We start from the raw sequence: 21,628 nt of genomic DNA on the forward strand, positions 1-21,628 counted from the left end.
GCCGCGGGGCCCCGCCCCCTCCGGGCTCCGCGCACCCGCCGCACACCTGCGGACGCGGAGGCCGCCCCGGCCCACCCCCCGCTCCCGGGCGCGGCGGCCGCACGGACGCGGAGCTGCGGTGGTCAGAACAGCCTTTAATCCCGCGCCCTACAGGGCGAACTCCCGGAGCGCCTCCTCGGCCGTGCGGCACTGGTTCAGCTGGATCTGCACCTCCACGGTCAAGGGCTGGGGCTGGTAGTCGCCGTCGTACACTGCAGCCGCAGGTTTGGTCTTTTCTGAGGAAATAAAAACGCGGGTCTGTGAGTCCCGAGGGGCGTGCGGGCTGCTTCTCGGCCGTCCTGGACGGGCTCGTTCCGCATCCCCGAAACGCAGAGCTGCCCTCCGAGCCAGGGGGAGCGCGGCTTCGTTGTCAGCGTAGTAAGGAACACACTTCAGTCACCCCTCATCAGATCGTTTAACCAGGCTCAGCTGTTGGAGCTGCGAGATGAACTAGCCACGTGTCTGGGAACACCGGTTTCTCTTGAAAGAACACCGACAAACCATGGTTATTCGGACGCGGATATTTGGTAGATGTTTGCTAAAAAGCAAACGAAGGAAGCCTGGCATTGCGGGGAAAACAACAGAAAGCATTTTGATACATTTATGACATTTGAGCTTTCGAGTAGAAATTAGAATTTTGGAACATCGCATCTGCCACCGTGAACTTAACAGTTTCCCAACACTCCAAGACTTTTCTAATCATATGGGTGCTGATGAAGAATATGATTTTTGGATAATGTATAATGAAACGTGTCAACGGTTGGAAGATCTGCATAACTCTGTGAACCAGTATTTCACAAATAACCGATGTCTGACGTCACAGATTGTGCAGGGGCAAGATAGCCCTTCAAAATGCAATGTGAAAAAAAAGTGTAGACTAATGGATTTTAAGGTAACTATGCAAAAACGATAGATTCAGTATTCACACTGTAACAGCCTTTAAAAACCTACTAGTTGTCAAATTTTGACATAATATCTAAGAAAGGTATCAGTTATTTGAAAGCCTATGAAAATAGCCCCTTCTTTTCCAGTTTCATGCCCATGTGAGACTGGATTTTCTTCATACACTACAATCACAGCAACACATCACAAGAGATTAGGGGCTGCAGGAGCAGCTATTCAAATGCAACTATCCTCAATTAAGCCAGATAATAAAGAAATTTGCAAAAGAGTAAAAGAAAATTAAGACCATCTTGACCCCGTAGCTTGATTATAAATCATCCCCATTGTCCATATTTGTATGGGCCCTTAAGTCTGGCAGTGTACATCCTTTGTTCTTTTTCTTAAAAAAAATTTTTTTTTCAATGTTTATTTTTGAGAGACAGCACAAGCGGGCAAGAGCAGAGTGAGGGAGACACAGAATCCAAAGCAGGCTCCTGGCTCCCAGCTGTCAGCACAGAGCCCTATGCAGGGCTGGAACCTACAGACTGTGAGATCATGACCTGAGCCCGGAGTCTAACGCTAACCAACTGAGCCACCCAGGTGTCCCTCTTTGTTCTTTTTCAAAGCTGTTTTGGCTATTCTACATCCTTTGAATTTCCATATTAATTTTAGAATCAGCTTGCTGATTTCTACCAAAAAAAAAAAAATCCCCCCAGAATTATGATTGCTATCAGGTTGAATCATAGATCTGAGGAAAACCAACATCTTAACAATCCTGAATCTCCCTATCCATGTACATATTTATCCATTTAAGTCTTTGATTTCTCTCAGCAACATTTTGTAGTTTTCAGTGTATAGAACTTCCACATCCTTAGATTTATCCCTATTTCATATTTTTCAATGGCATTGTAAATGGTATTTTTAAATTTCAGTATCTAATTGTGTATTGCTAGTATATGGAAATACAATTAATTTTTGAATACTGATCCTGTATCATGCAACCTGTTAAACTCAATAGTTTTAGAAGCTTTTCTAATTATAGCTATGCAGTGCTATAGATTTCTCTATAAATACTGTTTTAGTTATATTCTATTAATTTTGATATTTTATCTTTTCATTTTCATTCCGTTCAAAATATATTCTAATTTCCTTTTTGATTTCTTCTTTGATAGGTTATTTAGAAGTGCGTTACTGGGGCGCCTGGGTGGCTCAGTCGGTTAAGCCCCCGACTTCGGCTCAGGTCATGATCTCGCGGTCCGTGAGTTGGAGTTGGAGCCCCGCGTCGGGCTCTGTGCTGACAGCTCGGAGCCTGGAGCCTGTTTCAGATTCTGTGTCTCCCTCTCTCTGACCCTGTCTCAAAAATAAATAAACGTTTAAAAAAAAATTAAAAAAAAAAGTGCATTACTTAGGGGCGCCTGGATGGCTCAGTTGGTTGAGCGTCCGACTTCTGTGCTGACAGCTCAGAGCTTGGAGACTACTTCAAATTCTGTGTCTGTCTTTCCCCCTCTCTCTTTCTCTGCCCCTCCCCCACTTGCACTCTGTCTCTCAAAAAAATAAACATTTAAAAAAGATTTTTAAAAAGTGTGTAATTTAGTTTCAAACAATTGAGAGATCTTACATACTTCTTTTACTGATTTCTAATTTAATTCCCCTGTAGTCATAGAGGATAGGATACTTTGTATGTCTTGAATTGTTTTAAACTTATTGAGACTTTATTAATAGCCCAGATTATGGAATATCTCCGTTCTGTGTGCACTTAAAGAAAGTGTATTCTCACGTTGTTCGGTGGGGTATTCTACAGATGTCAGTTATGTCAAGTTGATTGGCAGTGTGATTCAGGTCTCCTACATTTTTAATGATTTTCTATTTGTTCTATCAATTACTTAGGGAGGTGTATTGAAATCTCCGAATATAATCTTGGATTTGTCTATTGCTCCTTGTAGTTCTATCAGTTTTTGTTTCATATATTTTCAAGCTCAATTATTAGCTGCATACTTAGGATTGTTACATCCTCCTGACTCCTTTATTATTACAAAATAACCCTCTTTACCCCTGGTAATAGTCTTTCTCTGAAGTCCATTATGTCTGATATTAATAGTTGCTCCTGTTTTTTTATTAGCGTTAGCAAGACTATCTTTCTCCATCCTTTTAATATTTTTGTATCTTTATATTTAAAGTGGGTTTTGGGTAGGTAGCATATGGTTGCATCTTTTTTATCCAATTTGATCATCTCTGCCTTTTAATTGGGTGTTTAGACCATTTACATTTAATGCGATTATTGATATGATTACATTTAAGTCTACCATCTTATTTGTTTTCTATTAACTCACATGTCCTCTGTTTCTTTTTGTTTCATTCTTTAAGAATAACTATCTTTATGATCCCTCTTTTTACTCCTTTGTTGGCTTCAAGTGATATTATACCACTTCACATAGAAATAGGAACCTTACAATGATACACTTCCATTTCTTTCCTTACTCCCACTTCTAGCCTTTTTGCTATTATTGTACATTCTATTGGTTATATATATATATATATATATATATATATATATATATACACACACACACACACACACACACACACACACATACATTTTTCATTAAACAATTGACTATAATTTAAACATACTTAAATAAGAAAGGAGTCTATATTTACTTACAATTACCATTTTCAATGCTCTCGATTTCTTTGTACAGATCCAGATCCATCTAGTATTTTCTTCTCCTTAAAGAACTACTTTTAACTTTTCTTATAGTACATGTATGCTGGTGATGCATTCTTTCAGCATTTGTCTAGAAAAGTGTTCACTTCGCCTTTTGGAAGATAGTTTTGTTGGGTAAAAAATTTTAAGTTGATGTTTTTCTTTGAGACTTCCTCCACTGTCTTCTATTTGACATTTTCCTGATGACAAATCTGATGTCATCTTTATCTTTGTTCTTCTGTACATAATGTGTCTTTATCACCAACTTTTAGCAGTTTTATTATTATCTAGCTTGGTTTTGTTTTCTTTATGCTTCTTGTGTTTACAGTTCACTTAACTTTTTGGATTGGTATATTGATATTTTCCATCTAATTTGGAGGAAGTGTTTCAGCAGTTATTTCTTTAGATAGTCTTTCTGCCCTCCTCACTCTCCTTTGGGGACTCCAACTACATGGACATCAGTTCCTTTGAATTTGTCTGAAAATTCACTGATGCTCTATTCATTTTTTTCCAACCATTTTTCTGAGTTTAATTGTGGATAGTTTCTACTGCTTCCAGTTTACTAATCTTTTTTTTTTTCTGAATTGTCTAATATGCCACTAATCCCACTGAATGTATTTTTAATGTAACATGGTAGTGTTCATCTCTAAAAGTTTAGTTTATCTTCCATATTGCTACATACCACCACCAATCTTTCCTTTAGCTTCTTAGATATATGGAATATAATTATAACTTCTTTAATGTCCTTGTCTACTAATTCTAACATATGTCATTTCTGAGTCAATTATGAACAATAAATTCTCATTATATATTAAATTTTCTTGCTCTTGCTTTTAATGCCTGGTAGTTTTTCTATTGGATGGAAGACATAAATTTTACCTTGGGTACTATTTTTGTGTTCCTTTCAATATCTTTGAGTTTTGCTTTAGTACATGTTTAAATTTGATCGTTCAAGTCTTGCTGTCCCTTCCTGCTCAAAATTTGTAGTGTTCCCCAGGGCACTGTGCTCAATCCTCTTCTCTGTCAACATAAGCACACATATTTTCATGACTTTAAATACTACCTATAAGCTGATTCATTCATTCATTCAATGTCAATGGCCTACTATGCTGGGGGCTGGGGACTGTCTGACTTTAAAGAATGCAGGCATAGCCCCCACTCTCTTGTAGTTTCAGTGTAGTGGACAAGATAAAAGGGAAACCAGGACACATATTCATATCTCTATAGTTAGCATGGCGCTGAGTACCAAGGATGAAAACAGGATACCCTGAAGAGAACAAGGAAGCCCACACTAATCCAGGGATCAACTCCCCTGAAGAAGGCAACTGAGGCTGAGATCTGGCAAAACAAGTAGCTGAGTAAAAAGAGTGGCAAGTGCAAATGGAGTATTCTAGGCAGAACTCTTGGGGGTGGGGGGGAAGAGCTTATAGAACATGGACATTCGGATTTTGTGATGAGCCAGCAGGAAGTCATGGAAGAATTTCCAGCAGTAGAGTGACACAACCAGATCTGCAAACAAAATCGTCCCGGCTGCTGTGGGGGTGCCGACAGACTGGCCACATAGTGGGAGGAAGGAGGTGCAGCAAGGTGGCAATTGTGATTGTCTAGCGTGGTGGCAAAGGAGATGGAGAGTACCCCGGGTGACAATGGGCGGGTGAGGGAAAGGCTTCTTAGATGCTCCACACACTTCAGCTTCACAGGCCCTGGGCCCGAGTCTCTCCTGTCCACCCCCGGCCCCACGGTAACTCACACCTGTCTTCTCCACACCATCTCTGCTGCCCATTTCCAAGTCGGGAAATGACTTAGCACTTCTTGCCTTTTACAGGGTTTTGTTTTGTTTTGTTTTGTTTTTAGGTGATTTTTTTTTCATTGAGATAAAATTCTCTTAATATTCAACATTTTAACTATTTTTAAATGTATGCTTCTTCTGTCGCTTTTAGTATATTCACAGTGTTGTAGAATCATCACCATTATCTAATTCCAGAACATCTCATCCCCCAAATGGAAACCCAGTACCCATTAGCAGTCACTCCCCACCCCCAACCCCCACAACCACTGATCTATTTTCTGTCTCTATGGATTCACCTGTCCTGGGCATTTCACACAAGTGGAATTATACAGTACATGGCCTTTGGCATCTGGCTTCTTTCACTCTGCATCCCGTTTTCAAGGTTCCTCCACGTTGTACACACGTGGCGCTTCATTCTTTTTTGCTGGGTGATCCGATGCATGGATACCCGTGTCCTCTTCAGGCACTCCTCCGCGGGTGGACACTGGGCTGTTTCCACTTCTTAGCTGTTGGGACTAGTGCTGCTCTGACCTCATCCTACATCTCCTTGCACCTCGCAGTAGCCTCCCAGCTGGTCCCCTGCCTCCTAGCGCTCCTTCCAAGCCAGCCGGTTCTTTCTAAAACTCAAATCTAAAGCTTACCTATTTCAGACACTTCAGTGACTGCCCCTTGCTCATAGAGCAAGTCCAGGCTCCTCAATGGGCAAAGAGGGCCGGACGACTGCTGAGCCAGAAGGATGTTGGGCCAGTCCCAACTTCAGTCCCCTATCCCACCTCATCCTGGCTCCTACCCCAAATTGCCTCTCCTGCCCTTCACATAACCCACAGCAGGCTGCTCTTTTCTCAGAGATGCAAGAAAGATGTAGGGTTTGGTCCTCAGAGCGGGCATGGCCTTCCCACTGGCCAGAAGATACAGTTCTCCATTCTTCCATTTCTTTGGTCCCAAATCAGGCTGATCCTTCCCCAGGTCCTGTTAAGTCTGAATGTTTGTGTCCCTGCAGAATTCACATGTTGAAATTCTAACCCCCAAAGTGATGGTATTAGGAGACGGGGCCTTGGGAGCTCATGAGGGTAGAGCCTCAGGAATGGGATTAGCGTCCTTACAAAGGAAGCTCCAGGGAGCTCGCTCACCCTTTCTACCATGTGAAGACATGGCAAGAAGGTGCTGGCTAAGACCCAGGAAGAGGGCCCTCACCTAACAATGCTGGCACCTTGGTCTTAGAGTTTGCAGTCTCCACGACTGCAGGAAAGAAATGTGTGCTGTCTATAAGCCTCCTGGGCTGTGGTGTTCTGTTATAGCAACCTGAATAGACTGAGGTCCTCAATAAACACTCCCTGCTCTCAGTTACCACCGTTAATTCTTACCTTTTTTAGCTCTCTTGTTCTTGTTCTTTGAATCCTGAGAGGAAGAACCACAACAAGAGATGCTTACTGGACTTGGTGGGCACCGGGGAAGGGGTGCTGTCCTATAGGAAGGCAGGGCAGCTCTAACCTGGCTCCCCACACCTGAGAAGGCTGCCCGAGGAGCCAGTAACCCAGAGGGCTGGAAGCTGGGCACCGCCACATGGCCTAAGGAGAGGCCTTCCTCCTCCCCAGGCGCCCCAGGGCCCTGCCAGCACGGGGGCTTCCGGAGGAGGTTGGGAGGCTCAGAGATGCCCCCCCCCATAACCCTTCCCTGCCCAGCACTGGTTTGATGGGGAGGGGTGTGACAGAGGCCCTACTGTACCCTGAGGGACGTCAGCCTGTCAGTTTCCAAAGTGCGGATCACCCCAAAGTTGCACACTTCGGACACAAGTGGCTCCCCCGCCAGCAGGGGCTCCAGGACCACCAAGCCACTGCCCAGCACCCGCAGGATGGGCGGGTCCTGGCGGAGCTCCTTAGGAAGCTCTTTCTTCTTGGATCCTTTCTGTTCCTGTGGAGAGAGGTCAGGAGAGTGGACGGGGGCCAGCAGGGACAGTGCCCAGAGTGCCCACAGCCGCCACCACCACCACCTCGGGGCACCTGGCAGCCCGGCCAGTACCTTTGCCACCTCTTTCTCCCTTTTCCCTGCCGTGTCCATCCCGTCTTTTCCCTTCTTGTCTTTCTCCTTCTTCCCCTTCTTGTCCTTCTCCCCTTTTCCTTTCTTGGCAGGCAATGGGACGTCAACAGGAGGCAGCACCGCAGGCCAAGAGAGAATCTAGGGGACGGCGAGGCGGCCACGAGTGAACACAGGCCAGCCTGGGGCTGGCTGGGACCTTGCCGACAAGGGAGCGGGGCCCCACGACAGAAGACCGGGAGACAGGAAAAGGGGGATCCCGGCCACCCACCTTCTCCTCCACGATGGTCACGGTGGTTCCCGCCAGCAGGAAAGCCTTGAGTGGCACCAGGTCCTTGAGTGTGTGCTGCATCTCGTAGCTGCAGGGGATGACATCAGTCCAGGGCTTGCGGACAGTGCTGAAGAGAACGGTCCTTGGGGAGGGGGATGAAGACAGGGGTCCCATCACCCGGGAGGCTGTGGCCGGGTACCAGGACCAGGCCTTTGAGAAGATGTGCACACATGTGCACAGCAGGAGATGAGGCCAGACACAAAGGATTACTGCCCGATGCATTTAGATCAAGGTCAAAGAGAGGCAAACTAGTTAATGGTGTTAGTTGAGTTGACCGTGACCCTTGGGGAGGAGGCAGGGACCTAAGGAGTCTTCCGAGGTCCTGGTATGTTGTTACTTGTCAAGGGCAGTGGCTACCTGGGTGTCCTCATCATTTGGCTGTAAAGTGGATATTTCTCAATGTGTGTGTTACACCTCAATCGTTTATTTTTTTTTTAATGGTAGAACAGATCTGTATGTCCACAGCCACATGGAAAATCAGCAAATTTCAAATTGATATACAGAAGTCTATTTTTTTTTAATAAAAAAGATATGACTATATATGTTTATATATATGACTGTATAAGAAAAAAATAGGGAACTACGTGCACAAAACTATTAAGAATAACTCATTCTGGGGGCACCTGGGTGGCTCAGTGGGTTGAGTGTCCAACTTTTGGTTTTGGCTCAGGTCATGATCCCACGGTCATGGGATCGAGCCCCACATTGGGCTCCATGTTGAGTGTGGAGCCCGCTTAAGAGTCTCTTTCTCTCTCTGTCTCCCTCTGTCCCTCTCCTGCTCTCTCTCTCAGATAATAATAAAGAGTAATTCACTCCGGGGCCTGGCTGGCTCAGTCAGTAAGGCCTGTGACTCTTGATCTTGGGTTCCTGACTTCAAGCCCCATGATGGGCATAGAGCCTACTTAAAAAAAGAAGAAGAAGAAAAAGAGTAATTCATTCTATAGGATAGGTTAGATGGATGCAGAAGAAGAAACTTATTTTCTCATGTACATATTTTTCTAATTTACATATTTTTAAAGCAGAATTATTTGCGGCTTTTTGTTTATGTTTTCAAAAACTCAACACCACCAAGAACCACAAAGTCGTCGGCTGTGGTTGACTGAGGAGCCTGGCACGGGGGGTGGCTGGTTGTCCCCCACCTTCTCTCTGGCAGCGGGGATGGCCGCTTGCCTGGTTCTGTCACCTGAGGGAACACAGCACAAGTGGATGGGCCACTGCAGCTTTTCCATATTCTCCACAAACCTTATCATTTACCCTCAGTTGAATTTGTAAAAAATAAACCCAGGGGCGTCTGGGTGGCTCATTCGGTTAAGCGTCTCACTCTTGATCTCAGCTCAGGTCTTAGTTCAAGCCCATGGTGGCATAATAATAATAGTAATTATTATTATTATTAAATAAACCCAAATCAGGCTCAATGTTTTGAAATTAGTTACAAAAATCAGTTAATAGAGCTTCAATACCTAATGAGAAGTGACCCTAAAAATTCTTCATCAAAAGGTTCTTCATCAGATAAGACAACACCTGTGGGGGCTGTGAGGCCAGAGGGGCCCTAGGAGGGTACGGAAGAGCCTGCTGCTCAGGCTGCAAGATCCACACCAGGGGTCGGATGCCAGGATACGTTCCACGTACCAAGAAGTTAAACTGAAAAGACTCTCAACTCTGAGGGCTAAAACGGAAAGTGCTGTCCTCTCGGGTGACTAAGAAATGCCCGTGCGCAACACCTGGCGACGGGACACCTGGCGGCGGAAAGGCGATGCAGCCCTCCCGGGCGGAGGGAAGGAAGCGCGGGGGGGGGGGGGGGGGTAGGGCTCGGAGTGCAGGACACCGACGCGGCCGCACCTGCACAGCCGAGCGCAGCCTCGGCCCGTCCCGCGCGGCCCGGAGGCGGGGGGCAGGGTCGGCGGGGGGGGGGGGGGGGGTGCCCTGCTGTTGGACGAGGAAGGGGCTCCCGCAGGGCAGCGGCTCCGTCCTTACCCTGGGGAGGGGCAGAGCCGGGGGTCTCTTCGCGGCCGCAGCTTGGCCAGCTCTTCCGCGGAGTCGGCCACCCCGGGCAAGGGCGCCGACCCGCCCGACACGAGCGAATCCTCGCGCTCTCCCGACTGGGAGGACAGCCCGGACTCCGCAGAGTCCTCGTGCTCTTCGAAGACCTCTTCGGGAACGTCCTCCGGAATGTCCTCGGCCAGCTGTTCGGCGCTGGGCGAGGGCATGACGATCTGCGGGAGAGACCACACACCCGCCCGGCCGCGGTGTTCAGGGTTCTCAGGGCGCGCAGCGCGCGTGCGCGTGAACAGGTGTCCGCACCACGGTGAACTTGCGGAGCCAGCGAACACAGACTGGGGCAGGAAGGGTTTTCTTAATGCCCCTTCTCAGAGAACTGCCTTAGGGGTAAGAACAGTAACAATTTCTGCAGAAGCTGGGGTGTCCTCCGTTGCTCCTGGCCGAATGACACCCTGAGGTCTGCTTCCGAAGGGAAGGATGATGGAGTAGGGGAGAAACATGCCGCGGGGAGCAACCAACCTGGTTGTAAACGCTGTTTCCTTGTGAGGCCGTTTGCTCATATTCAAGGGCAAAGGAAGGAGGTGAAAGAAAGGAGGGGGTTCAAGAAAGGGGCTGAACGAGCCTCTTCCCTTCTCGGAGGAGGGTGTGAATCAGAAAGCTCCCTGTGAAGGGGTTTCCTGGGCCCCAAGAAGCTGAGAAGCTGTTCTGCCTGCGCAGGACACCCTGCGGACCCCAGTGCAGCCCAGCCCTCCCTCCCCCCCCCCCACCCCCAGTTCCGGGGGGGAGGGGGCAAGAGCCCCCGGATCACACACCTCTGCCAGGACACCACCATATTCACTTCCTTCTCCTTCTTCCTCTTCTACAAAATCGTAGGTCACATAGTAGCTGTAAGTGATAAAAGGGCCTTGGGGCCCTGGTTCCGGGTCTAAGACAGAGGTGTCCTGAACCCCTTTGACATTTCCAATGGTCACCACGAGCTGTGCCTGACGTGCCAAGAGGTCTGCAAGGGAGAATGGGTAGGAGTGAGGGGGACGGCAGGGGAGCTGGATTCTTGCGTTCTCTCCACTCAGTGGGGAGCCTCAGAGTTTGCAGACTTGGGTTCAAATCCCAGTTCTGCCAAGTTCCAACAGCTGTTTGGGGGTAAGTCCCTTTTTGGTAAGACACCCCTCTTAAGCCTTGTTTTCTGGGTCTGTATAATGGGAACGGTAGTGGCTGCTTTACAGGATGGTTACAGATGAAGAGTACATGTGATCTTAGCACCAGCCTGGCTCACAGTAGGCATAGCTATTATCACCATCTTGACCTTGAGCAATCTCTGATGCAGCTTGTGGCATGGGCCACAAGGGGGTGATCTCAAACCGCCACAAAAGTAAAGAAGTTGATTTAAAGAATGTTTCCTGTTTGCCTCCTTACTGCTTCTGTCCCCAAATCCCAATCACAGGCATCAAAAGTCTGGGACAGAACTCTGACCGAGAAGGTGAGCTACGCCTGATTAGGGTGTGGGTCAACTGGGGAGCTGCAGGGACAGACCGCTAGTTCGATGGTGGACAGGCAGCAGAGGCTCGAGGTGTCAGATGCCGGCCCCTCCCCACTGGGCACATCAGCTCCCTCACCCCCACTGCGGCCGAGCCCCCGGAACTGATGCTTCTCGCTGGGAGACACGGTGATGTCGTCCAGCACGCAGAGCTGGGACAGGCTGTCGATGGTGAAGCCTCGGTAGTAGGGCAGCAGGGCCAGCGGGTTCCCCTGCAGCACCAGCAGCCTCAGGCGGCGGAGGGTGCTGAGGCTGGCTATCATGCCCTGCAGGTCTGTCAGGTCGTTGAAGCTCAGGTCCAGAGAGACGAGGTTGGGCCTAGAAGGGAAGCAGGACCATCCGGGGGTCCAGAGGCAGGGTGAGCAAAGGGATGGGGACGTGTGCCCGGCCTGCCCTGCTCAACACCCGCCGGCACCCCACGTCCAGAACAGACAGAAGGCCTGTGCTGAGGGCAGGTTAGGAATTTCAGCCCACCCTTGACTCCCAAGTCAGGCACCCTTGACTCAAGTTAGCCACCCTGTTGGGAAGCGCTTCTTGGTTCTACTGCCCCCCCCCCCACGACACTGCCATCCTCGCTGCGACACAGAGATGGCCCTTGTCACATCCTGCCTCCACTGACTTCCATTTACACCGGTCTTTTCTTCTTGGTCCCTCCCATACATCCTGACACAGTGTTGTGCCACTAGAAGGTTCTCAACAAAGACGGACAGACTGGCAAGGAAGACAGATGGAAGCCTCATGGGGAGGGGTGGTGAGTTGGGGTAAGAGGGGGAGGCGGATATGGGGATCTGGGATGAGGGTGCCTGAAACTTGAGGGGTTTAGAAGCTGGAGGATGCCTTCCAAAGCCCGGCTGGCTCACGGTCATAGGAAGCCACGTGATTCCTTTCTTGGGGCACAAGAGTGAAGAACATGCCGGTGAGGACAAAGGAGGCACCCTCCATGCCAGTCTGGAGAAGAGGGCCACACAGGGGCCAGGGGTGGTTCCCCAATGCGCACGCTAGAAAGCAAACTGGTTTCAGCTCTGAGAGCAGCCGCGAGGGAAGCGCGAGGGGCGCTTCATCAGCACTCTGTTGTACCCCGGGCCTCCAGCTGACCGAGCTCAGCCATGTCCCCTCCCCTTCTGCTCTCCTTTTGCAGCCTGTGCCGCCCGTGATGTTGGCTAGCCGGTCAACAGGAAATCCCCAAGAACATTTCATGGGGCCAGCACACGGACCGTATCCCGTGTCAGCCTTCTTCAAGAAGACTGAGAACACATCAGCAAAATCGGTCCACGAAATGGGGGCCCTCCTTTTAATTTCAAAGCAGTGAAAATCAAAGGTTTCACGTACACGTTTTTATGAAAGCCACACTTGGCATTAAGCAGGTTACCTACGTTTAGAATAAATACGTTTTCCAAATTAAAAAAATCAGAACACCCGGTACCCTGTCCACGGTCTGAAATCAGCCATCACAGAAGTCTAACGTGTACGCCTCCCCCCTGGCGGCCGCCGTCAGTGGAAGAAAGAGTGCAGAAGCGCACGCGGCCAAGACTGTGTAGAGAGAGCTTGGCAAGAGTGGGAGAAAGAGGAGGAAGAAGGAAACTATGGCCAGAGTCGGGCACGTTCCAAGAGCACGTACAGTTGGGCCACCTGAGATCCTTCTCCAGGTTACCTAGAAAAGCAGGGAAGTGATGCTGGCCTATGTCCTTTGCCCCTTCCGGGCTGTGAACCTAAGCCCATGGCTGCCCAGGATGCTGAAACCCTGGGAATCCTCACAGCACACCCCGAAAGCTTCCTCGGACGGCCTTTCACAGGTCGCCTCGGGTCCCCACATAGTCCTCAGACCCAGGGTTTTGTCTCCCACCGCTCACTCCCCAAGGAGACAAGTCACAGCAGGAGTGGTCTGTAGGGCAGCTGGGGGCGATTTTGCACGGCACGCACTGGGCACTATCTACAAACACTTTGGTGGTTACAACTGGGGCAGGGGTGCTACTGGCATCTAGTGGGTGGAGGCCAGGGGTGCCGCTCAACTTCCTGTGTGCGCAAGACAGCCCCACCACCGACAGGTTCCCACTCCAGTGCCGGCAGTGCCCAAGTCAAGAAACCCTGCTCTAAAAGCATCATAGCAAAAGGTTTGCTTTTGCTTCCTGCTATTTGTAATCCTTCCCTGGGCTTCGGTGGAAATGTTTGCTTATTTAGTTAGAGAAATAAATCCTAGGACTGGAGCTGGCAGCCAACCAGCAGTTATTATAGAAAAGAGCAAAGTTAAAAAAGAAAATAAAAGAGCAAAGCTAAAAAGGGAAGGGGAGGGGAGGGGAGGGGAGGGGAGGGGAGGGGAGGGGAGGGGAGGGGAGGGGAGGGGGAAGGGAACGGAAGAAAAAAAAAAAAAAGAAAAGAGAGCAAAGCAGAGTCCATCAAGGCACCAGGGTGCAATCATCCAAACCTAACACTAAGCCCTTCTCTCTCTCTCTCTCTCTCTCTGTCTGGGACTCTGGAGTTACCAGTGGTTGAAGGTGACATAGAGACTTTCCAGGGGGCCCAGAAGCTTGTTGTGACCCAACCCCAAGTGCTGGAGTCGCGGGGGCGGGGCAGTGCACAGACACTCCATGCTGCGGATCTCGTTGCCATAGAGCTCCAGCACCTGAGAAAGGCAGAAAGAATGCTGCCTGTGAGCCCCAGTCCCTCCATCCTTCCTTCCCTTCTCCCTCCCTCCCGCTGTCCCTCCTCCTCCCTCCCTCCTCCCTGAGAAACGGGGAGGACCGTGAAGCATTCAAGCCAGGCCACCCGGTGTCCATCCGGACTCACTTTAAAATAGGGGAAAAAAAGGGGCACCTGGTGGCTGAGTCCGTTGAGCGTCCGACTTCAGCTCAGGTCATGATCTCACGGTTACGGAGTTCCAGCCCCGCGTGGGGCTCTGTGCTGACAGCTCAGAGCCTGGAGCCTGCTTTGGATTCTGTGTCTCCCTCTCTCTCTGCCCCTCCCCCTCTTGTGCTCTCTCAAAAATAAATAAACATTAATTTTTTTTTTAATATGGAATAGTATTTCTATAGCAGGTGTTGGAAACTTTCTTTTCCTTTTGTGAAGAAAACTTTAAAATTTGGCACAGGACGGGGGGTAACACAGCATTTTGGCAATTGCTCAACCCACAGCAACATGTCACTGAGAAAGCTAAAGGGCCCCTGGCTGGAGTAAGGGATGGACTTGAGGAGAGCGGAGCATTCTTGCACTTCTGCTCCAAGGTCTCACCTGGGTTCTTCCGAAGCCTGGCACTGAGCCATATTTCTGAGTCCTTTTTGCCACTACATCTACTAATTTCCACATTTAATTCAAAATGGAGAGCATTTGGGGGAACCTGGGTGGCTCAGTCAGCTAAGCATCCAACTCGGTTTCAGCTCAGGTCATGATCTCACAGTTTGTGAGTTCAAGCCCCGCATCGGGCTCTGCACTGACAGCACAGAGCCCACTTGGGATTCTGTTTCCCTCTCTCTCTGCCCCTCCCCTGCTCATTCTCTATCTCAAAGTAAACAAAAATAAAAACTTAAGCCTGGAATAGTATGTATGTATGTATGTATGTATGTATGTATGTATGTATGTATTTATTTAGAGAGCATGACCTGTGCATGACCTCGGGAGGGGCAGAGAGAGAGGGAGAGAGAATCTTGAGCAGGCTCCACGCTTAGCGCCCAGACTGATGGGGAGCTTGATCTCATGACTGTGAGATCATGACCTGAGACAAAATCAAGAGTTGGACGTTTAACTGACTGAGCCATTCTGGTGCTCCTAGTTTCTTTTCAAATGATTATTTTTATGGTGGCAAAATATATATCATTTGTCATGTTACCTATTTTTCTTTTTTATTTTTTTATTTTAGAGACTGTGCACATGAGCAGGGGAGGGGGTGGGGGGAGGGATAGAGGGAGAGGGAGAGGGAGGGAGAGGGGGGGGGGAGAGAGAGAGAGAGAGAGAGAGAGAGAGAGAGAGAGAGAGAGAGAGAATCTTCAGCAGGCTCCAAGTTCAGCATGGAGCCCAACACGGGGCTAGATCCCTCAACCCTGGGATCATGACCTGAGCTGAAATCAAGAGTCAGGAGGCTCAAACGACTGAGCCACCCAGGCGCCCCCATTTTACCTACTTTTAAGTGTACAATTCAGTGGCATTAAGTTCACTCACACTGTAGTGCAGCTGTCACTGCTACCTACTTCTGAAATTTTTCATCACCCCAGACAGACTGTACCCCATTAAGCAACAACTCCACATCGCCCTCACCCCTGCCCCAGTAACCGCTAATCTACTCCCTGTCTCTGTGGAATTGCCTCTTCTAGATATTTCATGCAAGCGGAATCAGCTAACATGTGACCTCTCGTGTCGGGACTCTTGTACTCAGCATCACGTGTTCAAGGTTCGTCCATGTCCCAGCACGAATCGTTCCTGTTTATGACTGAAGAATATCCCACCACATGGAGGGACCACATTTTGTTTGCCCTTTCTCGGCTGGTGGACATCTGGGTTGTCTCCACCTTTCAGCTGTCGTGAGGAGTGCTGCCATGAACACGGGCCAGCAAGAATCTCAGTCCCTGCCTTCACTTCTCTGGGGCATACACCCAGACACGGAACTGCAGGGTCCTATGGAGATTCTACTTTTTCGGAACCTGGCCTCCCTCTCCAAAGCCTGGGGCTGGTCCTTGGCATCCAGCCACACTGGCCAAACCTTCTGTGGGGAGGGCAGGGGCAGGGCCTCTGGGCAGAGCCAACTCGAAGACCCTAAATGGAGTCTGAGCTCTTTTACCTTGAGAGTTGGGGGCAGATTGACAGCATCGATCTCCTGGATTTGATTAGCACTCAGTACCAACTCTTCAAGATTTAGAAATTTCAGGAGGTCTTTATCCACCAGGCTCACCTGGAAGGGAAGGAAAGGAAGTTGAGAGCTCTTGCGGGTGAGGCAGCTTTGGAGCAGAAACAGGGTCCACGGGAGGCCACCGACAGGAGGCCACTTACCTCCTGAGGGAGTCACCTCGAACACCCCAACCCCTTTCGTCTCCCCTACCGACCCTCTTACAGCCTCTCCTGCACATTCCACCAGGATCGCAGGGCTCCGCCTCCGCAGTGACCTCTCAGCCCCCGCCTCACTCCCCGGAGGCGCTGTACAGCTACCAGCCCAGTGTCCCGTGTCCCCAGCTGGACTGTGTGCTCCCAAGGGCAGGGGTCCCATGTTCTGTGCTGTCTACCCCTGAGGCCTTAAGGAATCACTAGTTTACACACAGCAGGATCAGACCGGAAGTTCAGAGGCCTATCTGTGAACCTTCAGTTCTCTGTGGCCTCAAAGACATCAGGGCCCTTCCTGGCGACTGTGCCAGTGTGCCCAGGATGGAGGCGTTCCCGGGACACTTTCAGCGCTGATGCCCGAAAGTCCCAGGAAAACTGACAGGAGTTGTTCCCGCCCCTCCCACCTGGTACTGTGTAGATCCACAGTTTCTCTGGGAAAGGGGAAGCCAATGTAGGGAGGCTGAGTTTGCAGATTGGGGCTCTGTTATCGGTAGAGGCAAAGAAGGCTTCTCAGTAACAGAAATTAATACAGTACCATGCCAACCCTCCCCAACCCCGGGCCCCCACCGTTTAAGTAAAACCGACACAGACTCTTCAAAGGTCTCTCCGAGGACCCGGGAGCCCCAGGTCAGAAGTCAGCTGCAGAAAACACACCTGGATTCCCCAGGGGTGAAGGAAGAAGGAAGAAGACACGGAACAAATGAGCAGCTGGCCCGGCAGGTGGAGGCGCTGGTGAAGTTAATTAGGTCCGAGCCACCTCCCCATCCTTCCTTCTACTCACCACCTAGGTCTCACCACTAAGCTCTTTAAGGGGCATGGCCTCCTCGACATCAACTTCTGGCACTCACCTGCTTGTCCACCACCCGTAGGGACCTGAAGTAGGAGTAGAAGAAGGTGTCCTTGAGCATCAGGGGATTCTGGATGGCCAGTTCTCTCAGAAAACGGTCCTCTGCACTGGAGCCCTCCAGCAGAGCCCAGGGGGAGTGGGGGCTGCGGACCAGGCCCAACAGGGCCTCCACCGTCTCCTCCCCGGGGCTCACGGCCTCCTCGTCTCTGGGGATCAGCTCCCTCCATGTTCGCCCAGTTCGAGGAAGAAAACGTGACTTATTCTGCAGCGGTGGAGGTGGAGAAGTTCGCTACTCGTGACTCAGCCCTCTCAAGGATTCGAGACTCCCCAAAAAGAGTAGATGGTAAGATAGGACCATCAGGGATCAAGAGTTTAGAAGTTTAAGCAGTGAGTAATCAATACTTCCGACTGATCATCAGCCATGGATAGAACTACAAAGAACTGCATTCCTGCCTTTAGGAATTTACTCAAGCTGGGAACCCTGAAGAAGCAGGTGAAAGCAACCTAACAGTTAAGAAGGATTTATGTACTAAAAGCTAGAGGCGCAAAAGGCAATCTGGGGGATGTATTAACCAAAGAATGGCTTTCGAGGAAGAAGTACCGTGGCTGAAAAGGTGAATTCAGAATTTAGAGGCCACAGCGGATGGGGAAAGGTTGGGTCCCAGAGCTGACTTTCTCCCAGCCCTTCCCCCAGGAGAACTGGAGACATGGGTGAAACCCAACAGCGCCTCGCACAGTAGACACTCAACAGTGTTTGTTGAGGAGACAAACAAATCCATTAGTTCCTTGATTGGTGCCTTGGTTTTCTCCTCTATGAAAATGGGCACACAGACCTCCCCTTAGCCCCTACCAGTGTGGGGGGGGGGCCTCAGCTTCCCAGGAAGCAGGAGGGGAACATTCCAGACCCTCAAGATATTCCAGGGCACATCCTGGGGGCTGCAGGTTCTCAATGGCCTGCTCCTCATCCCCACCAGGAGCACTAGCTGATGGGGGTGGGGTGCGGGCAGACGCACCTGCTCCAGCCCGCAAGAGCCACGACTTGCACCCCAGGGAGAAACTTTAGAAGGGAAGAGTTTCCGGCCTCCGAGACAAGGAGCCAGGAGAGGAGGGAGGGGGCCGCTTCTCCCCCAGACCCACCGGCCTCTGGAGGCAGCAGAACCCGACCTGCTCAGGACCACGCCTTCTGCGCTCTGGGGCACCTGAGGGTTGAGAAGCTCTTGGCCCAGGCAAAATCTTTCCACCTCAAAGGGAGCCTGGTGTTTCTAACGGAGAAGCCCCACCCCCCGGTCAGCCCGCCGGGCTCAGGTCTAGGCGGGGTCCCGCCCTCCTCTGCGGGTCAGGCCCGCGGGGTGGGGGGCGGGGGGTGGGAGCTCTCCCGTCAGCCCCTGCGGCGTCCCAGCCCCCACCCCAGCTCAGGACGCTCCCTAAACGCCCAAGATCCAAACCTCCCCTCAGGCTCCTCCGGATCCGCCAAAGCCTGTGCCGGCGGCCCGGGCCCCTCGGCGCCGCAGATCCCCGCGTCCCTCCTCCGGCCGCCCCCGCCGGCGCCCGCACCCAGCTGCCGGTGCCGCACGGGAACTCGCGAAGACACAACTGCCTCAGGTGCTCCCGGACCGCGGCGCTCACGGTCCCGCCGGGCGTCTCCATGCCCGCGCGGCCGCCTCGCCTGGCCGGTTGCTAGGCAACCGCCGGGACACACGTGCGCGCTCACCGGGGCCGGGCGCGCGATCCTCCCGGCGGGGGCGCGCGGCACGCAGGCGCTCCAGGTGAACCCAAGACCAGCCGGGGTCTGCGGACTTTTCCCGCCCGGCCGGGAAACCAAGACCCTGACTCAGGCGGGGACGACCTGGGTTTTTGATTCTGACCCTTTTGCGCCCGCAGCTGCAAAATGGGACAATAGTACACTTCCCACCACCACCAGGGGCCGTAACTGCTGTAGCTCCTAGCAGGCGCTTCCCACCTGAGAAAAGTGCTGATTATCGTTCCCATTTGACAGATCTAGGAAAGAGAAATGAGCCCAAGGTCAAACAGTCTCAAGATAAACCAGTGGATTCCAATGTGGATCGCTTTAACCCCTGAGTCCGGGGTTTTAAATCACTGTCTACATATATAACCGTTTTAGCACCAAGACCCCATTATAGACGGAAGCAAGCTCGCACATCATCTCTCCATCCTAAGTATCCAGCATCTAGCCTGCTACCCAAACAATAAAGGCTCCCGGGCACATGTTTGAGAAACAAATGGGATGATTTGGTTCCTGTAATTTGGAAATGCAACATCTTTACTGAGCTATAATTTACGAACCCCCAAATCCACCTGTTTAAAGTGTGCAACCTTGTGTGATTTTTAGTATAGTCCCAATGCAACGATATTCATAGTGCAACTATCACTGTTATCTAATTTTCAACTTTTTTCTCACCCCAAAAGGAAACCCCATACCCACTAGGCAGTCAATCCCCACTCCCCCTTCCGTCCATCCCCTAGCAACCACTAATAGGCTTCTGTCTCTATGGATTTGCTTCTCCTAAATATTTCATATTAAATGGAATCATACAATATTTGCCATTTTGTGTCTGGCTTCTTTGGCTCAGCATCATGTTTTCAAGGTTCACCCATGTTGTAGCAGGTGTCCGTGCCTTATTCCTTTCTATGGCTGAATAATATTGCATTGTATGAATGGACTACATTTTGCGTATCCATCCACCCACTGAGGGACATTTGTTTTCACTTTTTAGCTCTTATGAAAAATTCTGAAACGTTCCTGTACATGTTTTTATGGCAACATATGTTTTCATTCCTCTTGGGTCGATACCTAGGAATGAAATTGCTGAATCATATGGTCACTATGTTTAACAGTTTGAGGAAACTGTTTTACACAGAAGCTCTGCTATGTCACCTCCCCATCAGCAATATATGAAGATTCCGGTTTTTTAATATCTTCACTAACACCTATTATTTTACTGCTTTGTTTTGTTTTTATAATAGACATCTTAGTTGATGTGATGTATCTCGTTGTGGTTTTTATTTGCATGTCCCTAATGCCTGGCTAATGATATGGAGCATCTTTTCATGTGCTTTTTGGCCATTTGTGTATCTTCTTTGGAGAAATGTCTTTCAAATTCTTTAGTCATTTAAAACGATTTTTTGTCTTTTTATTGTTGATTTTTAAAAGTTTTTTTAAATATATTCTGGATATTAGCCCCTTGTTTTACATACAATTTCCAAATATCTTCTCCCATTCCATGGTTGTCTTTTCAATTTCTTGATAGTGTCCTTTGATCCACAAAAGTCTTTAATTTCAGTGAAGTGTCATTTATCTATTTTTTCTTATGTTGCTTGTGCTTTTGGCGTAATTTTAAAGAAACTATTGCCTAATCCTAATAAAATTGAGTTTGAGTGTTCTTTATATATTTTGTCAGATTTGTGGTTTGCAGATATATTTCTCCCAGTCTAGACTTGTCTTTTCTAAACAGTGTCTTTAGAAGACCAAACATTTTTAATTGTGACGAAGTCCAATTTATTGATGGGATCCTTCTGAAAACACCCACTGTGGTAGACATCTTTCATCCTTTTTGACTGTGTGTCAAACACCTTTACTGTATCAGAACACCTTTACTATTATTATTATTAGAGAGAGAGAGAGAGAAAGAGAGAGCATGCACAAGTGGGGGAGGGGTGAGGGGGAGGGAGAGAGAGAGAGAGAGAGAGAGAGAGAGAGAGAGAGAGAGAGAATCTTAATCCACACTCAGTGTGGAGCCTGGCTTGGGTCTAGATCTCACCATGATGAGATCATGACCTGACCCAAAAACAAGAGTCAGATGCTCAACCAACTGAGCCACCCAGGCGCCCACACCTTTACTTTTATTAGAAAAATTCTCCAAAACTGGGCTATAAGACAAAATAAGAGCCACATGTCCTTTTAAAGAATAAGATAAATATCCATGAGTGATATAAGCAAATCAGAAAGATGAATTGGGGATGACTCCTTGGGATTTAAAAAAAAAATTTTTTTTTATTTGACGTTTATTTATTTTTCAGACATAGAGAGACAGAGCATGAACGGGGGAGGGTCAGAGAGAGAGGGAGACACAGAATCTGAAACAGGCTCCAAGCTGTCAGCACAGAGCCCGATGCGGGGCTCGAACTCATGGAGTGTGAGATCATGACCTGGGGCTCGAACTCATGGAGTGTGAGATCATGACCTGAGCCGAAGTCGGTCGCCCAACCGACTGAGCCACCCAGGCGCCCCAACTCCTGGGATTTTAATGAGGCAACTAGGTGGTTGATCTGCAGTGAGGGAAAAGAAGTCTCTAGAGGAGTAATCAAGAGTCCCGTCTCGAATGAGTTAAGTTCAAGATGCCCATTGACATCTATCCCATGTCAAGTCAGCAGCTGGATAGGAGTCGAGAGCACAGGGACGAGATCAGCTCTGGGTGGCCCATAGAGCC

At 49.5% G+C, this 21,628-nt stretch overlaps 1 protein-coding gene across 5 annotated transcripts; it reads right to left on the minus strand.

The window, feature by feature from the left end:
* Positions 1-114: 114 nt before the first annotated feature.
* LRRC43 (leucine rich repeat containing 43) lies at positions 115-18,871 on the minus strand. 5 transcript variants are annotated; one of them, XM_045041092.1, is made up of 12 exons: positions 18,735-18,871; positions 17,182-17,442; positions 16,077-16,187; positions 13,792-13,931; positions 11,391-11,629; positions 10,590-10,777; positions 9,754-9,992; positions 7,720-7,807; positions 7,434-7,589; positions 7,140-7,325; positions 6,779-6,812; positions 115-275 (listed from the first exon to the last, which is right to left on the minus strand). In XM_045041092.1, the coding sequence occupies exons 1-12, from the start codon at positions 18,825-18,827 to the stop codon at positions 148-150; spliced, it is 1,863 nt and encodes a 620-aa protein (XP_044897027.1). In that variant the 5' UTR covers positions 18,828-18,871; the 3' UTR covers positions 115-147. The 5 variants fall into 5 exon arrangements, with proteins under 5 accessions (XP_044897027.1, XP_023097146.2, XP_044897028.1 ...); XM_023241378.2 differs by having other exon boundaries at positions 7,720-7,861; XM_045041093.1 differs by lacking the exon at positions 18,735-18,871 and adding an exon at positions 18,194-18,703 and having other exon boundaries at positions 7,720-7,861.
* Between the last annotated feature and the right edge of the window lie 2,757 nt (positions 18,872-21,628).

Source organism: Felis catus, chromosome D3 (assembly GCF_018350175.1).
Source record: "Felis catus isolate Fca126 chromosome D3, F.catus_Fca126_mat1.0, whole genome shotgun sequence".
NCBI classification, from domain to species: Eukaryota; Metazoa; Chordata; class Mammalia; order Carnivora; family Felidae; genus Felis; species Felis catus.

Coding starts and splice junctions, on each gene's coding strand:
- LRRC43 (XM_023241378.2), bottom strand. CDS start 18,827: ATGGAGACGCCCGGCGGGACCGTGAGCGCCGCGGTCCGGGAGCACCTG. Junction 10,778..11,390: donor GGGGCTCGGCCGCAGTGGGG/GTGAGGGAGCTG, acceptor TCTCCCTTGCAG/ACCTCTTGGCACGTCAGGCA. Junction 6,813..7,139: donor ACAGGCTGACGTCCCTCAGG/GTACAGTAGGGC, acceptor TCTTCCTCTCAG/GATTCAAAGAACAAGAACAA.